General features: G+C 40.8%; 1 protein-coding gene across 1 annotated transcript in view; it reads left to right on the top strand.

Moving 5' to 3' along the window:
• Positions 1-329: 329 nt before the first annotated feature.
• The window catches only part of LOC142563497 (type I phosphatidylinositol 4,5-bisphosphate 4-phosphatase-B), a 45,455-nt gene continuing 29,614 nt past the window's right edge, over positions 330-16,170 (top strand). The window contains exons 1-5 of the mRNA XM_075674050.1: positions 330-535; positions 6,642-6,781; positions 10,198-10,304; positions 10,856-10,958; positions 14,400-14,449. Coding sequence (XP_075530165.1) covers positions 445-535; positions 6,642-6,781; positions 10,198-10,304; positions 10,856-10,958; positions 14,400-14,449 — 491 coding nt within the window. The 5' untranslated portion in view covers positions 330-444. The remainder of the gene's footprint in view (positions 536-6,641; positions 6,782-10,197; positions 10,305-10,855; positions 10,959-14,399; positions 14,450-16,170) is intronic.

The raw sequence follows: 16,170 nt of genomic DNA, 5'->3' as shown, positions 1-16,170 counted from the left end.
AGACAAACGCATACAACACGCGCTAAGAAACCTCCTCCGTAGCAGGTCCCATAGAGTTTCTCTATGGCTCCGTTGTGCCTAGGCTGAGTCATACATTCAAGGAGCAAAAGCCCCCAGATTTTCTCTCTTTTATGTAGACTGCATTGGTCGAAGCTAACCTGGCCAAGTGCCAGTGGCTTTCAATTGTGTTTTTGTCAACGTGAAAGTTTATTTCTGCTGTCTTGTACACAATTATAATTTTCTTTTATTTTCACTTTCACTTTCACTTTGGCATCCAACCCATATAATGCCCCTAAAGTTCTGGGCGCCACCTGGTATCGTCGTCCTTGGCTTGCAGCCGCTCGCAACTGCCCACTGCAGCTAGCCTACAGCGGCCTAGGGGTGCACATCCTTCCTCGCCTCCTCGCTGAAATTTGTGTGTCACATGTTTGTTGTCTTGGCATAATGGATCTGAGGGACGATTCAGCTGAGCGAACGCCGCTACTGCAGGAGCAGTCGGATTCATCGTTTCCTAGCTACAATGTCCAAGCCAGGGGTACGTAAACTTAGCCTATCAGAAATTACAGCTCACACAGCTGAAGACGCAAATAAGCATAATAATCAGAGCAACCAACCATCACTGTCGACACCCAGTATGCCACCCATTGACGATCTTGTTTTTGCTTTTCACAGATGTTTGTTCGTTTCGGAGTGATCAAGCCATGTTAATGTGCTTGGTGAGGTTTATGCGACTGTTTTCGTGCGAGCCAACTCACAACGATATTTCGTTTTCTTCACTTGATTCTTATATCCTTATCGTATTTCTGTCATTAACTCAGCTGCGTATGTCATCAGCAAAGACTGAGCGCGTGGTGTTTGACTGAGGACTTCGCACGAACAATTCGGCTTAGAACGTCACAGCTGCCGTCATCGCGTCGAGCAGTTCGTGCAAAGCATGTCCGGCGTAGAGAACGCTTTGACGTGCAGCTACTTTTCTTTATTTAAGCACTTACATCAATTGTCAGGCGATTCCGTTGCAAGGAAGTAGATCATGAACTGGGCATGTCATTCTGTCATCGGTGCGCACTGAGGAAGTTGTTGGAACTTGTTCCTTGTTTATGAAAATATACTTCGCCCTACAACGCCGATGTAACCGCATTTGAGGAAAACTCTTTAGGTCTCTGTTAAGAAATCAGATACTCTGGGTACCATATCAAGTAGTCTTATTGTGTGGCATAGGACAAACGAGAGCCGTGCTTCGATGCCGGGTTTTATTTCTACTTAGCTGCGTCGCTATGGGACGTACATTATTTTATGTCCATATATATTCGATGTAGTACCACAACCAGTGTTAGACTATCTGCAAGTTCGGAATTTTCATAATTATTAACATTAGTAACAGTATTGCCATGAGTGCCCATTATGGCTGCCTTGCTTTGCAGAAATCAACTTGTTTGTTTTACGAGTTAGTTGTTCTGGTCAAGACAATCTTATGCTAGCCATTAGGTGCTGTTTTGATATTCAAGTGAGGCTCTTTCCTGGGCCCACTGTGTATTCGAAATGGTGTAAGTATCCAACAATGGGCAACATGGCATTCTGGTTATTCTCAACTGAGTGAAAGTCTGGTTTCAGAGCTGCAGGATTGAATTATGCACCTGCCTGCACTATATTCTGACTTGAGACACCTTCAGCAAAGAATAGTAAAAATTTGCCATTTTTTGTGAAGTGTTGTTGAATTAAGGTAAACTTGCTTGTAAACTATATGCAAATGCAGAGTTCTCAGCAACTAATTAGTTAAATTACAAGAGCACACATAAAAAAAAAGCTTGTGTGACTTTATGTAGTTTACGCTTTCTTGTTGACATGATAGCAGAACAAGTTGCACGGTCCAGGTTATAATGACGTGAGCTATGATTAGCAACAGGTGAACGTTAGCTTATACCTGTCTCTATATATGTTTTTCCCATGCTGGGCTTTGGTTGATGTTGCTGTTGGTGCATAGGGAAGAATACTGAGGACTTTGTAGTAGGTTTTCTGCCTACCGTGAGATATTTTAGCTAGTAGTGTCCACTATCTGTTCTGATTGCACAACTCCTGTGACTTTCTGTGTGCAAACTTTGAAGTGATGTTTTCATTCTTTTCCAGCTGTGAAGTTTCTTGTTCAATGGTATCTTGGTACCATCATCTTAGTGCCAATTACTGTAGGAAATTGTGCTGTGAGATTCGACTTGCATACTAAAAGATTTCCATTATGGAAATAAGGAATGGTTAGAGCAGGTGTATTAGTTTCGCAATAACAGCATGCGTAATGCATGCAAATGCAAAAGACAAGATTAGATAGGAAACAAACATATGCAGGCTCTTTCATCTTCTGCACTATTTTTACCATGTATCATCAACTTAACGAGGCCCTGAAACATCTTACTGCTTGAAACTTAGTTACATGCTGGAATGAGTGACTTTTCATGGATTATATTCCTGAAGTAAATTTTGAAAGTGGTTTAGTATGAATGGGAGGAAATATAATGAGTGGAAATGTTTGCTTTCCCCGTTCCCTCTCAGCTCATCAGTTCCTCAGCTAGGGCAGTGCCGATATCAGTGCCCTGCCTACTGCTTCTTTCTTTCTTTTTCTTCTCTTCGCTGTGTGCTTATGGTAACCGTTCAAGACTGACTTCTGACAAAGGTGCCCAAGAGTGACAAAGGAGCAGGGACTGAACTGGCAGGACATGTTTCCCTGTTTCCTAGAAAAACTAAGGGCATGCTTGCATGGGCTCAATGGCTGGTGTCTGTGGACTTTCTCGATTCATGTAACATCATCACATACATTGCATAAGCGGTCATTCTCGAACCCTTCAGAGAGAGCATACAATCTGTAGTGCAAGATTGTAGGTTCTGTGCCACATGTAGCAGAATAAGGTTTGGCTTGCATGTTCATGGCTGCATTTTCTACATATTGGGACCGTTTTCTTGCTATGTTTGAAAAGTGTTTTAGTGCCCCTTTAATGTGCTTCAGAAACAATTGCAGTATTTGGTTCTCTGGACAAAGTCCTGCACAGGAGATTTAATTTACTTCTTGCACATAGATGCATTACCTAGTACCCTATCGAGCGTGTCTTGGGCTGAAATAAGGTTATACTTAAGCCATAAGTGTACTAATAATAATATTGGCCAAGTGAATGAAGTACCCAATACTTTTATATTTCCAATATACTGAAAGAAATACGCAAGAGTTGGCATGGAGGGGTGGGGGGGGGTTAATAAATCTCAGTGACTAATATATCACTTGGTGCATGCAATTTGGCCTGCCTCCTGTCGTGTGGCAAGTCCTACATGGGTCACTTTGCTTCCTCAACACTAGGCTGCACAAGCACAGCAGCATCTTGAAATCTTTTGCCAGTTCTAAACTTGCTCCGCATTGCAAACAGTGCAAGTGTACCATGAAGTTGTTAAAGACACGAGTAACCTTGCATAACCATGACCAGAGGGCAAGGGAAACAGCTGAAGCTTTTTCACTGAGAATATAACTTGTGCATCAGCTGTGCCTCCATAGTACTGCATGATTGTGAATGTATGCTGCTAGCTACGTAAAGATAGACCTTTTCTTTTTTAAGGCAAAAGTCTTTCTAGGCTCATGGTGAAGTTTGTGTCAGCAGACCTGACCGCCGTAGTGTCCACCGAAGCGTCATCACGTCATATGAATACAGAATAAAGACAGATTAAAGAATGAAAAATGATTGATGGTGACAGTGAATGATAACATTATGATAGAGATTGGTAGATGTTAATAATGACTAGTAATGACTATTAACAACTACTAATGGTTCCGAAATTATGAATACGTCTAACGACGGCTTGTAATGACCACAAGTGATTAGGAATGTCTAGAAATGTCTAGTAATGAGTAGTAATGACTACTATTTTTAACAATTACATTTTAATAACTACTTTTTAATAATTCATACTGTTTAACACTCTGGTCTTGTTAATTACATGACTTCACTGAAAACAATCTGTGTGATTTATTCCTTGTTATTATATTATGTTTTCTTTCTTTCCCTAGTGAATCGTGAACTAAATCATTCTTTTTCATCTCTGTTGCACTTGCGGTTGTAGTTTGTGAACTGATACGGTTTTTAGATGTCATGGTATTCTATGTATTTTCTATGTACTGCCCCCTTACTCAATGCCTCACATTGAGGCCTGTAAGGTAAATTTAAATAAATAAAGTAAATAAATAATGACTTGTAATGACTACAAAATGACCATTATGTCTAACAAGAACTTGTAATGACCAGAATTGATTACAAATGACTAAGAGTGCTTACTAGTGAGCAGTAATGACTAGTAATAAATATGAAATGACTAATATGTATAATGACAACTTGTAACGACTATAATTGATTAGAAATGCTTAGTAATGACCAGTAATGACTAATAATGACTGAAATGACTATGAAATGACCAATATGTCTGTCGTCAAATTGCAATGACTACAATTGACTAGAAATGACTAAGAATGCTTGGTAAAGGCTAATAATGACTTGTAATGACTACTGATGACTATGGTATGACCAACATGTCTAACGACGGCTTGTAATGACCACAATTCATTAAAAATCACTGAAAATGCTTAGTAGTGAGCAGTAATGACTTGTAATTACTACTGACGACCAATATGTCGAACAATAAATTGTAACAACTACAATTGATTACAAATGATTAAATATGCTTACTCATGAGGTGAATTATAAGAGGAAGAAGAGTAGGCTTTCATAATTCGTCTCTTAATAGAGATCTTAACGAGGGCCTGTAATTTTTTTTCCCTGCCATTTAACATGCACGGTAAAGGGAGTGTGCGCATGCACATGGTCCTTGTATGTTGCTTGTGTACATTCGGTTTTTCCAGTAAATATTCAGTTCTAATCGACAAATGTGTCCTGTCTCCCTTCTTTGCCTTGTCCCTCATTTTAAGCACCCTTAAAGATGAACCAGTACCAACTCTCTGTTTGCTACTATCATATCAGTTTTGCTTAAAGGGCATCGCGACAGTAAGCTTCGCAACTTTTAAGTAGGAGACATACAAAAGGTGATCCTGTGGTGGGAAATTGTGAGTAACAATAATGCAAAGAAACTGCGTATGACAATACACATGAAGAGCGAGATCATATGTTTAAGCAAATGGTTGGTGATATTAGAGATTGATCACCAATACAGGGAACTTTATATTATTCTGCGAGGTCACGATAATGTAACGGTTATATTCTAGTGTTATTCCTTATCACGCTCCATCAGTGATTAGAGCAGCGTTCTGCCAGATTTATAAGCGGGATCAGCAGGCCATGAATGGTACATGGTAACAGTAGCATAGAATCGAGTGGAAAGAATCCTTACATTATGCTGGCCCAACACTGCACAAAAGTTTTCTTGCACACGCATGCGAGTTTGTTCAAGTAAATATTGGTGCAGATAGAGGCTAGAAACCTGGAGAACAGGCACCCTTAATCAGCTGCAGATTATCCTGCAAATAATAAAGTACTAGTTCACTGGCTTACTGACAAACTGTAGCCCTTCTGCCCAGCAGAAAGTAATCTTTTACCCACACAAGAAGTTGCAGCCATAGCAAATATTTCCTGCAGGGTGGGCTAGCAGCAGGCATCTGTCCATTTACCTGGAAAACAAAAATAAATGTGATGTGGCTTTTGATATTAGCATACCAACAGACTGGAATATCTTTAATCTACTTCGATTACCTTCTTTTGATGCCTTATTCCTTGACACAGTAATATCCAGACAATTCTGGTCTTTATTTTCTTCTCCGTCATATGTCAGTATGCTCTTAATACATAAATTGGCATTTTCTACCCATAGATGGTTTATTGACTTTAGTTGCATCATAAAGTTCTTGTCCCCCTTACGTTCAGCTGTCTGGCAAACACTGTTTCATTGCTTAGCGCTAAAAACTCACTAAAATGGTTGCAAGAAAATTATATGTGATGTTTGAATTCTGCTGTGCAATCTTTCTTTGATGTTTGCATGCTGCTACTATGGGGTAGATGTCATGAAATTTTGTTGTGGCTTTGCAGCTGCATGTGGTGGCACATTGTGCTTCAATGTGCTTTTGCTACCTTCTGCCAGGTACAGTCGGACTGTGTTATATTTATGAAGCCAGAAGTAAAGGTCATCGTCATAATCATCATCATCATCATCATCATTATTATTAATTTTATTATCCCGCATTTCGATGGGGGTGAAATGCGAAAACACCGGTGTACTTAGATTTAGGTGCACATTAAAGAACCCCAGGTGGTCGAAATTTCCGGAGTCCTCCACTATGGCGTGCCTCATAATCAGAAAGTGGTTTTGGCACGTAAAACCCCATAATTAATTAATTTTATTATCATTATTCAAAGTAGCCAGTAGACATATCACTTGTGTGGATCTTGCCCCATGCAGGCTCCAGTAGTCCAAACTATCAATTATATTTAGTCGTAAATGGGTGATATTAAAAATATTTGGTATCACACTCTTGAATGCTATAGCAGTTAAAATTTGGGGTTCACCGTTGCTGCTAAATTTTGCCGTAATTTTATATGTAATTTCAGTGCTTGTTACTAACTAAATGGTATGAGTGATTCCATGTTGCTCATTTTTCCTTCTTGAAGATGAACTGCCACCGCCCTACAGTCCTCAGTATGCTGCCCAAGGGAACATTGTTCCATGCCGAGTCTGTGGCTATGTCATCGACATCACCAATCGCCGAGACCAACATGTGGTCAAGTGTTCTCGCTGTAATGAGGCTACGGTAAGGAACCCGGCTTTGTCACCTGCACTCAAAGGCCATTTCCTGGCAGTTATTGTGCGTTGTTTGCATATTGAGTAGCCGTGGATCTTCAGTAGTCTCTTTAGTGCTTCCACTTATGTTATGGTAGCATCCCATGTTATATATACTTAGCAGCTTTTCTTCAGGGAACCTCACTAGTTGTTTTTTGGCAGAAACATTCTCTAACTCCTTTTAGCAGGCTCCAACATTATCATCTTATAAAGTGTATTAATGCATCACAGCTCGTACAATGTGTACAGCTATGTTAGACTTGTTTCTATTTGCATTTCGGGTCATAGTTTCATACAATAATTACTAGAGGGAACTCTGGCGCTAGTGTCTACGAGAGCTGCAATGGGAGCAGTTGACCTAGCAGGATAATTAGGGGAAGTACATGGATTTGCCTTAAACTTCGTCCTTGTGGCTTCAAACGACATCGTGACTTTGTAAAGTCGTGATTTTCAACAATGTGCTGCATAATAAATAATTAAATAAACATTATAAAATTGTCCGATGGCAGGATTTGAACATAGGAATTCTAGCACAGAAGCCTGACATCGGGACCATTATGCCACGGACGCATGCATCGACAAGTGATGTGAAATGCCGTTATGAATTTATCGCGGGCATGCCAGTACCTTGAGATGCATGGCGCGTTTTGATTTGGCCACCTCGACAAGCTCAATCGTTGCAATTATTAGCAATTGTGTGTGCTCACATAGCCTTCTGCACTTCGAAGAGTATAGATTGCTTTGAAATTTGAGACAATGAAGGCATATAAAGCATAATGTACAAAGCGACAAGAATGTCTGAATCCACAAGCACGAAGATCAGACAAATCCATGTACTTCCCATCATTCCCATGGTGGGTCAACGACTGCAGTGCCAGAATTCCCTCTGGTATATTGTAGGAAACTCTGTGTTTGGGGTGAACTGTTCTGAATATCAGCAAAACAGTGGTGTCACATGTGCTATGGTTTGTGTTAATCAGAGAGAGAAGTTCGGCCTTCATTTCTTGTTTGAATAAATAATCTTTTTTTTCTGCCACACAAATCCAGACAAAATTAAAGGGGTAACCTTCCAACTTGGCTTGATCTAGTGGATGTTTTAGTGTCCCATTAAAGGCAGTTATCACCATTTTGTCAGAACTTGCTGTCCTACCTTTCTTCCCACATATTCATTTGTTTTTCTTGTTATTTCAACTAACATTCTAAGAAATCTCACGGAGACTTCTAATGAAGCCAACTAATTTTTACATAGCATGTCACAAACACAATGCTGTGGCGTCTCTCTTGTTTTTAACTTTGCTTGTGATTTCCTTAGGTGTGCAACTTTGTGATGCTTATACTTTTCAATGAGAGTTTCCTAGGGGTTGCCTTTAATTCTTCTGAAATGTAGTGAGTGCCTTTGGACGCCTGCTGGGAAGCACTGAGGGTAGAAAGTGCACAATGCATCCACGTTTAAAGGAGTACTGACCCACAATTTTTTAGACTCTTAAAACATGTGCATTGCTACACCATCATAGTGCTTCATTGGACAGCAGTCCACTGCGCAGTATAATCCCGGCATTAGAGAGTTCTAGCCATGTTTTAGCTTATCCACAAACTTCGTACCGTTCATTGTTTGTTGGGTAATCATAGAGGTGTACGGCAGAAGGCAACACTGGTGGCAACATCTGGTGATGCATTGTCTGACCAGGGAGCACGCAACTGAAACAAATTGCTGCAGGATGTCACCACCAGCTTTGCTAGTGCCAGCCACGGCACTGCTAACCTTGCGATCCCTAAATGGTATGTAGGTTACGCATACGCTTCGTGTACAGCTAGTGCAAAGCATCCAATGCAAACAGTGCTGAAATGTCTTCCAAACAGTGAGACAAGCCAATGATGTCACATGTCACCAAAATCAGTTGCTGGAACTTGTGGTGTAACATGGTTCACAACAAGGGCCTGTGCTAATGACGACATCATTAGATGCTGCACTTCTTGATTTGCTGCTCACATGAATTTAAAAATTAAATTAAGATGTGTTATAAGCAGCATTTGCTGTTGATACCTTACAGATCACACCTATGAGCTTGCAGCAATGTAAACTACCAGTTATTTCGAGCTAACATTTTTGTCAGTACCCCTTTGACAGCCCAAGAAAGATGCATTCTGATGCTTTGGTATAAACATGTGTCAATTTGAATCAAGTCTAGCCTAGGCTTTGCATATGTTGGTAGGGAGTACTGCAAAAATTTCTTTTAAAGAAAATAAAGGAAAACATTTTTTTTCTTGTCCCTGCTTTCAGCGATGAACCTAATTCACTATTGTTCATCACATAGATTAAAGGAAATTTTGTCTATACCTTGAAGAGCCAAGCACTGGGCCAAGTAACCATTTAGAAACTGACATTGTGTCACCACTAACCTTATTTGTTGTCACATGAATTATGGCAACCAAGTGGCAATAAAAACATGGCAATATACTGCAAGACATGCAGCTGCTGGGGCTGAGTGTTGTTTACACATACCTATGTGTACATATTTGCTTTGAGCGACAAGTGCCCCTCAGAGAGACATGCACCAGCGAATTCCCTTGGCCTGGTCTTCCGCTCCTCTGTTGCCCTTTGTGTCCATGTGGTCCCTCCTCCACTTTCCTCATATGCCACTTCCTTGCCATAAAACTTTTCGCCCTGCTAGAGGAGCTTTTTGTCTGTATGGTGTTTACCCATGTCTGTGAAATGATCAAATGGGCCATTTACCATTTCCTGGTGCATCTCAACCATTGGGCACACCCACACAAAAGGGGGGGGGGGCTAAGAGGTACTTACATAAAGGTCTGTAACATCCCCCCCAAATCCCCTGTTCAAGTCGTGTATGTGCTACGATCTGCCTTCCTCCTCACACTTGGAAATTTTGGCTGTTACGTGACTGCAGTGTGCTCATTGGTGCCTAACTGGAGCTCTACCTTTCCATGCCAGCATACCTGTTGTAAGAGCTGTTTGTTCTTAGTAACACTTTACATGAAACCCAGTGACTCCCTAAACATGAGGCTTATGCTCCACCACAATTTTATTGCTATATTAGAAAGAAATTATAACCAAGTTCTTGCTTACTTGCTAAGCATCCGCCTCTTTCTTGAAAGGTATCAAGTGAAAATGGGGTACTGAGCACTTTTGGTAGCTGCTGACACTGTGCTGCAATGGCCAACCATAGTTGGGCACAAGTAAAGAATGCCGGATATGTTCCACTCTAAAGAGCACGAAGTGCCCTTTGTGTCTGCATGCTTCACGAAATAGCATCTTTACAGTTGCCACTGGTGGGAAGAGGAGGGGCTCCAGTTCTTTGTTTGCTCAATACGTTCTGTCTGAGCTATAGGCGTATGGATCATTTTTTTCCTGCTTCTATGTTTTAGCCAATCCGTCATGCACCTCATGGCAAAAAGTATGTACGCTGCCCATGCAACTGCTTGCTGATCTGCAATGTGACATCTCAAAGGATAGGCTGCCCGAGAGCCAATTGGTGAGTGAGTGTTTTAGCCTGCTTGTCCAACTGTCTGCAAAATTCGGTAGATGCTTTTAAGACCAGCCTGTAAGCTAACCTTCTTGGAGGTTATGAACATTGGCGCACAACAGCGCCTGAAGCAAACACATCTCGCTGTGTGTTCTGTGTACTACGCAGACAAACAACAGTGGTGCGCACAAGGTAACACTTACCATCAACTCGCCACTCTCATATTGCACTAAACACTCGAGAAATTAAGCATTTGCTGTCAACATCACCACTAATTGTTGTCAATCAAAACAAACAGCACATAAAGCTTCACTTGCGTCGATTCCCACAGTGCGTGGAATTGGGATAATTGTTTGTTTGTTTGTGTATTTATTATACATGCTTTCACGGTCTGAAGGCACAACAGAAAGAGGTAACTAAGAAAAAAAATATATGGAGACAATTATGGTTCACAATCTGAAAGCTCTAGTTACACTAAGGTTGCCTATATATCAGCCAGGTGGTGACATGATTCTGAAAGTTTCAAGTGAAATTATATTCCATAATTTGCTCGTTTGCAGCCATCGAATCATCAACTTGGCTCCTAGCACGACCAACATTCCTCCTGCCTCTGTGCCTGGACTTTGTCGAGTATCTTGCGTTCATTGCCAGCAAACTTTTTTGGTGAGCCAGCATGTGTGTCATATTTTTTTTAATGTTCTCTGCGAGTTTTCAATCCTTGAGGCATGCTATCGTGCCTCAAGCTGATGAGACTGTCCTGAAAGCACAGTAATACATGCTAGCATAGATTATCACACCATGGAATGTTTTGCTCTTCACTTGACTGATACTTTGCTTTTATGTGCAGGTCTAAATTTGTATCAGTGCCTTGGCTAATAGCTTTTGTCTCACTGGTGCTCATTTTCCACCAGCAGCATTAGACATGTGCTGACTTAATGCAGTGTGGATGCGTGTTTGTATTGATATGTGAATGTTCTGACGCTGACTAACCTGTATTTCCTATGTGTGATCAACATGAGTGTTACTTATGTCTTTGGACTTCTAATGTCCACATTCTTTGCCAATCAGCCTACCATTTCTATTTGGGACATTCAGTGCAGCAGGTAAGAGAACGAAAAGAAAACTGTAGTGCTCTTCACATGGTGGTGTTAAGGAGATGTACTGTGGATAGCCAAGAGTGCTTTTACGAGTGCTTTATTTGTTTTAAAAATGGAGAATGTGTCCAAATTTTTTTTGCCCACTTTAAAGGCGCATTCACACCGAAAGCGGAGCATTAAGCGGACAAGCGGATTTTCGAAGCGGCGAGGCGGCGAGCACCCGCGCCAGTTCAGACCAGCCGGGTTGTCTGGCTGCCCGCACCACCGGGAAGGCGGGTCATCTTGTAATTTCTTTAGCAATTTCAGGGACGTGCCGCCATCTCACGGCACTTTGGGTTTGTACGCACGCTTTCGATCTTTTTTTCGTCATGGGTTGGCGCGCTCTCGTCCGCTATCTACTTCTGCAAAATGATGAGCTCAGACGAAGAAGACGATATCGTTGACATTTTACTCGCCACTTGTCTAGTCGCTTTTCAAGATTTGTTACAGTGCAACACAAGACAAGGACAGATGAAGGTATAAAGCGACGACACGGCGCCGTATCGTTGTTTTATACCTTCTTTTGTCCTCGTCTTGTGTTGCGCTGTAACAAACCTTACTATGAATCCCAACCAACTGGCCCAACTGGCCGTTTTGATGCTTTTCAAGAACAGAAGCGAAAAGCTCAGAGAAAGACATTTGTTTACATTCGTTCACCAGCGCTTTTGCCGTGTCGGGTTCTAATTGGCTGCGGCCAAAGCGGCCAACTTGTCCGTGCAGAAAAAAATCGGTCCGTGGCGATCCAGCCAAATGGCCGCGTATTTTCTGCAAAGCGGATAATCCACAGCCGCTTGACCGGATCTGCTTGTCTGCTTGTCCGCTCCGCCTTCAGTGTGAACGTGCCTTAATAGCTTCAAAGGGACTCATAACGCATGCTGCTTAGATTAGATAGCTCTCGTGGGGGATCAACAGCCAGGCTGCTAGCAGAGAGGCTGAAGAGGCTTCGCGCTCTGGCTCCAAGACAACTGGAAGTCGACGTCACATCATGACACAGAGCCAGTAAAAGTGGAGCTTAGCCCCGATGACTCGGCGAGCGAGTTGAGGAGAAAAAGCATGGCTAGGGGGAAGGATAACTTGTAATCGTCCATAGCTCTCATAATATGAGACACTTCATTTATATTGTGACACTAATGTTTTACTGTAGCTGTACCGTACGTGTCTACAAAATTTGTCCGAACCGTTTCAGGGACGCTTTTATGAGTGGTAGTGCAATGTTTCAAGTGATTGGACCGGCTCTCGTGATGCTGCTTAATACTCACTGCTGTGGATTTCCTCCTTCATTATAATATCGATTCAGCCATGTTTTTAGGACTATACAGAATTTCAAAAAATTGCCCATGGCAAATAGCACAATTGTAATCCTTGAACTGGATTATTCGAAAAAGTGCACATTACTTCTATGTGAAATCACAATGGGTAATTGACTAATGAAAAAAAAATTCACAAATTAAGTCCTTTACTAATTACTTTATGGCACACATTGAAATTTAGGAATTGTAGCTGGTGAGTTAGCAATGCAAATCAACGTGGAACAAATTCTGATGGTAGCACCAGTTTCAAGAAATGTGCCATGTCAAAATACTGTTAAAAATGCCCTGTTGTTGCACTTAATTTTTAAACAAGACACAAATTTTATGCTTTGAAGCACAAAAGTAATTGGGATGCCATTGTATTTCATCGCACATTTTGAAAATGAATATCTCAACTGATTTCATCATGAGAATTCATTCCAACTGGATATGCCTTGCGAACTCACAGGCTGCACTTCGTAATTTGCAATATGTCCTCCAAAGTAATTAGTTAAAACTTAATTAGTGCAGTTTTGTTGTTTAGTCAATTACGCATTTTGCTTTCTCGTACAAGTAATCTCTGCCTCTTTGACTAATCCAGTTCAGGAATTACAATTGTGCTGTCTGCCACAGGTAATTAAAAAAATTCTGTATAGTCTAAGAAAAACACCAAGTATGTGTATGCTTCCAAGAAGATTTGTAAATATCTTCCTGTGCTCTCTACAGCTGTAATTTCATATTGTCGTGACTACCTCAGCACAAATGTTCAAACTAAAATATGATTGAATACTTTTATTAAAGATGTGTTCAGAAAACTCTGCCTAGGTTCACCTAATCTTCTTCTGGCCCTCAACGCTCTGACAAATTACCAGTTATCAATTACCAGTTATCAATTACCTGATACCAAGTAGTTTGGAGGCCCCTGGGTTATAGAGTAAAATCAGGCTGCTGCTTATTGCCATGTGTTAGCAATTACATCTGTGCAGTGAAGTTATTGTAGAAGTGGTATGCTTGCCTCACATTTTAACACTTCTACACTTTGTTCATGTTGCAGGATTTAATCAGGTGTGTTTTCCCTGTTGGAATTATCTGTTCCTTAGCTGCATCTTGTATTCCATGATTTTGCTGCCAGTCCTCGGTTTTGTTTTATCTCTCCGGACTGTTCCGGTATTGTAATGCACGCCAAGCTCTGGCATATTACTTTCATTGTTCTCAATTTTAGAAGGTGCTACATTTGTAGAATAGATCATCCTGGAAGTAATCACCTCTTTATTATTATTATTGTCCTGAATGTATTTCTTTCCTGTTTCTGGGTTTGTGTGACACAATTGCAAAGGAATGTACAGAGCTGCAGAGCTGGCAGTGAAATGTTTGCACCTTCACTCTTTCTCGTTCACTTTCCTTCACTCATTCTGAGTTACACCAAAGTCTAGAACAACTCATGGATTGTCAACACATCCAAACAGTCACCCTTTTGCATGTAATGCATCAGCATGGGTTTAAAACTTATAATCTGAGAGTCAAGATTCTTAGTGATCTGCTTTGTATCACTTTATAAAGCTTTGGTGACAACTTGATGAATACAGTTTGTTGATCTGTTTACTGCACCTGTTTTACATATGGGCCTGCACTTGCTTTCTCATTTCTTGCTGCTTTCATTGTTTTTCCTTACCTTACAGTTCAACACGTTGAGCAATGCTCTATCTCGATGCCCGCACTGCAGAAAAGTGTATGTTTCATGTTTTTAACTTCCTTGATATGCTGATGACAGTGACAGTAGAAAAAAAAGTGAATCTTTTGGAGGATCTAATGTGAATAATTCTATGAGAATTGGCCCAGTGGAGACTATTCACATGCACAAAAGCCAGTATTACTTCCATTATCTGAAGACTGTTGTTACCCTGTATGTTCTTACGTGCAGTAATGTTTAAAAAAAAAGATATTTGACTCCACAAATCTCAATAATGACGGTGAAGATTCAAATATGTTTGTTGCTGAAAAGAAGAATATTTTAGGTTTACTATGTGTGAGGAAATTACTACAAAGTTTCTAAGCAGCTGTAATTTTGTAGCCAACTAAATCACAGTCACCGTTCTTCAGTTACAAAATTTGAGCGCGACATCCCTAGGTCCAACTGTGACTGTTGGCTCACTAAAGCATGCATGTTCTTAAATGGTCATATAAGTACATAAATTCATGCAGCACAGGCACTGACAAGATGCTGTGTTGGTAAAGGGTGCAGCAGTGTACATTGTTCACTAATTCTGCGTTGTCCACACATAGGCTTTCCAAGTGTATATGCAATGAGTAAGAAATGGAGATAATGAATGGTCTTCTATGGGAACATACCGTAGGAAGGATAAAAAAGGGTTGAATTGATGTATAATTGCAGTGAAGTTAAAGTGCATAAATGTCATTTCATGTGCAGTTGACCCGTTACCTCACATGCCCCACTTCTGGATATGTTTAATCGAAGTTTAGTTCCCGGACTATGAGTGTGCTTCATGTGTCAAGCGGCATATTGTAGCACGAAAGCACAGTTAAAAAGAAGACATACAGACACACATCACAGGCGCCTGTGGCATGTCTCTGTGTGCCTTCTTTGTAATTGTGCCTTCGCACTACAATATGTCGTTAAGCAAATACCAACTAGCCCAACAAGAAGTCCTCCTTCATGTGTGGAATGTGCTCTAAGGCTTTAGGTTCATTGCAAGTGGCTAGGTATGCTAGTTCCATCTATCACAGGCCTGTTTTCGAAAAGGCAAGGGTTGATGTTGTAGCAGTGACATCTCCTAAATGTCTACAAGCTACACATAGGCTAGCTCGATCTTCATTCTTTACACTGCAGTTAGTTTTTTCTAAGCCAGGTAGCACATAAAATTCATAAACCACTTTCCAAATCAATATTTTGCAAATTTATGTGCTGTACCAATAGATGTAGGCCTTTTTGATTGTGGTGGTTTCATTGGGTGCTGTGCACAAAGGAGTTTTGCTTGGTTTGACCATCTCAAAGATGAGTTGTTCCAAGCCTTGAGCTGTTCCTTTGTTCACCCACTGTTAATCAGCATATGATACAGTGATATACACCTATGAATTAGCGGCGACTCTTTGTCTCTGGAGTTGTATTGGACAATTTACAGAGCCTTTGCACTCTATCAAAGGACTCGCAAAAACTCATTGCGTAGTGAATGCCACACCCAGTTCTCACAACTTTATGCAGTTATCATCTGTGCAAGCAGCAGAAGTTAAAGCTTCAAATTTTACATGTGTTTGATACCTTTATATAATAAATTATGTGATGGAGAGAAAGGACCGTTGAACTAGATAACAAAGAGAAGCATTATCTGAGAAAGCAAGGCACTTCTTCAATAAAATATCTGTCGCTGATAATTATACTCACATGGCAGACTAAATTGTTGATTCAGTCATGATTTGTCCACACACTAAGCT

Source organism: Dermacentor variabilis, chromosome 1 (genome assembly GCF_050947875.1).
Source record: "Dermacentor variabilis isolate Ectoservices chromosome 1, ASM5094787v1, whole genome shotgun sequence".
NCBI classification, from domain to species: domain Eukaryota; kingdom Metazoa; phylum Arthropoda; class Arachnida; order Ixodida; family Ixodidae; genus Dermacentor; species Dermacentor variabilis.
The sequence above is the reverse complement of the archived record's forward strand: the minus strand, read 5'-3'. Positions and strand labels throughout refer to the sequence as shown.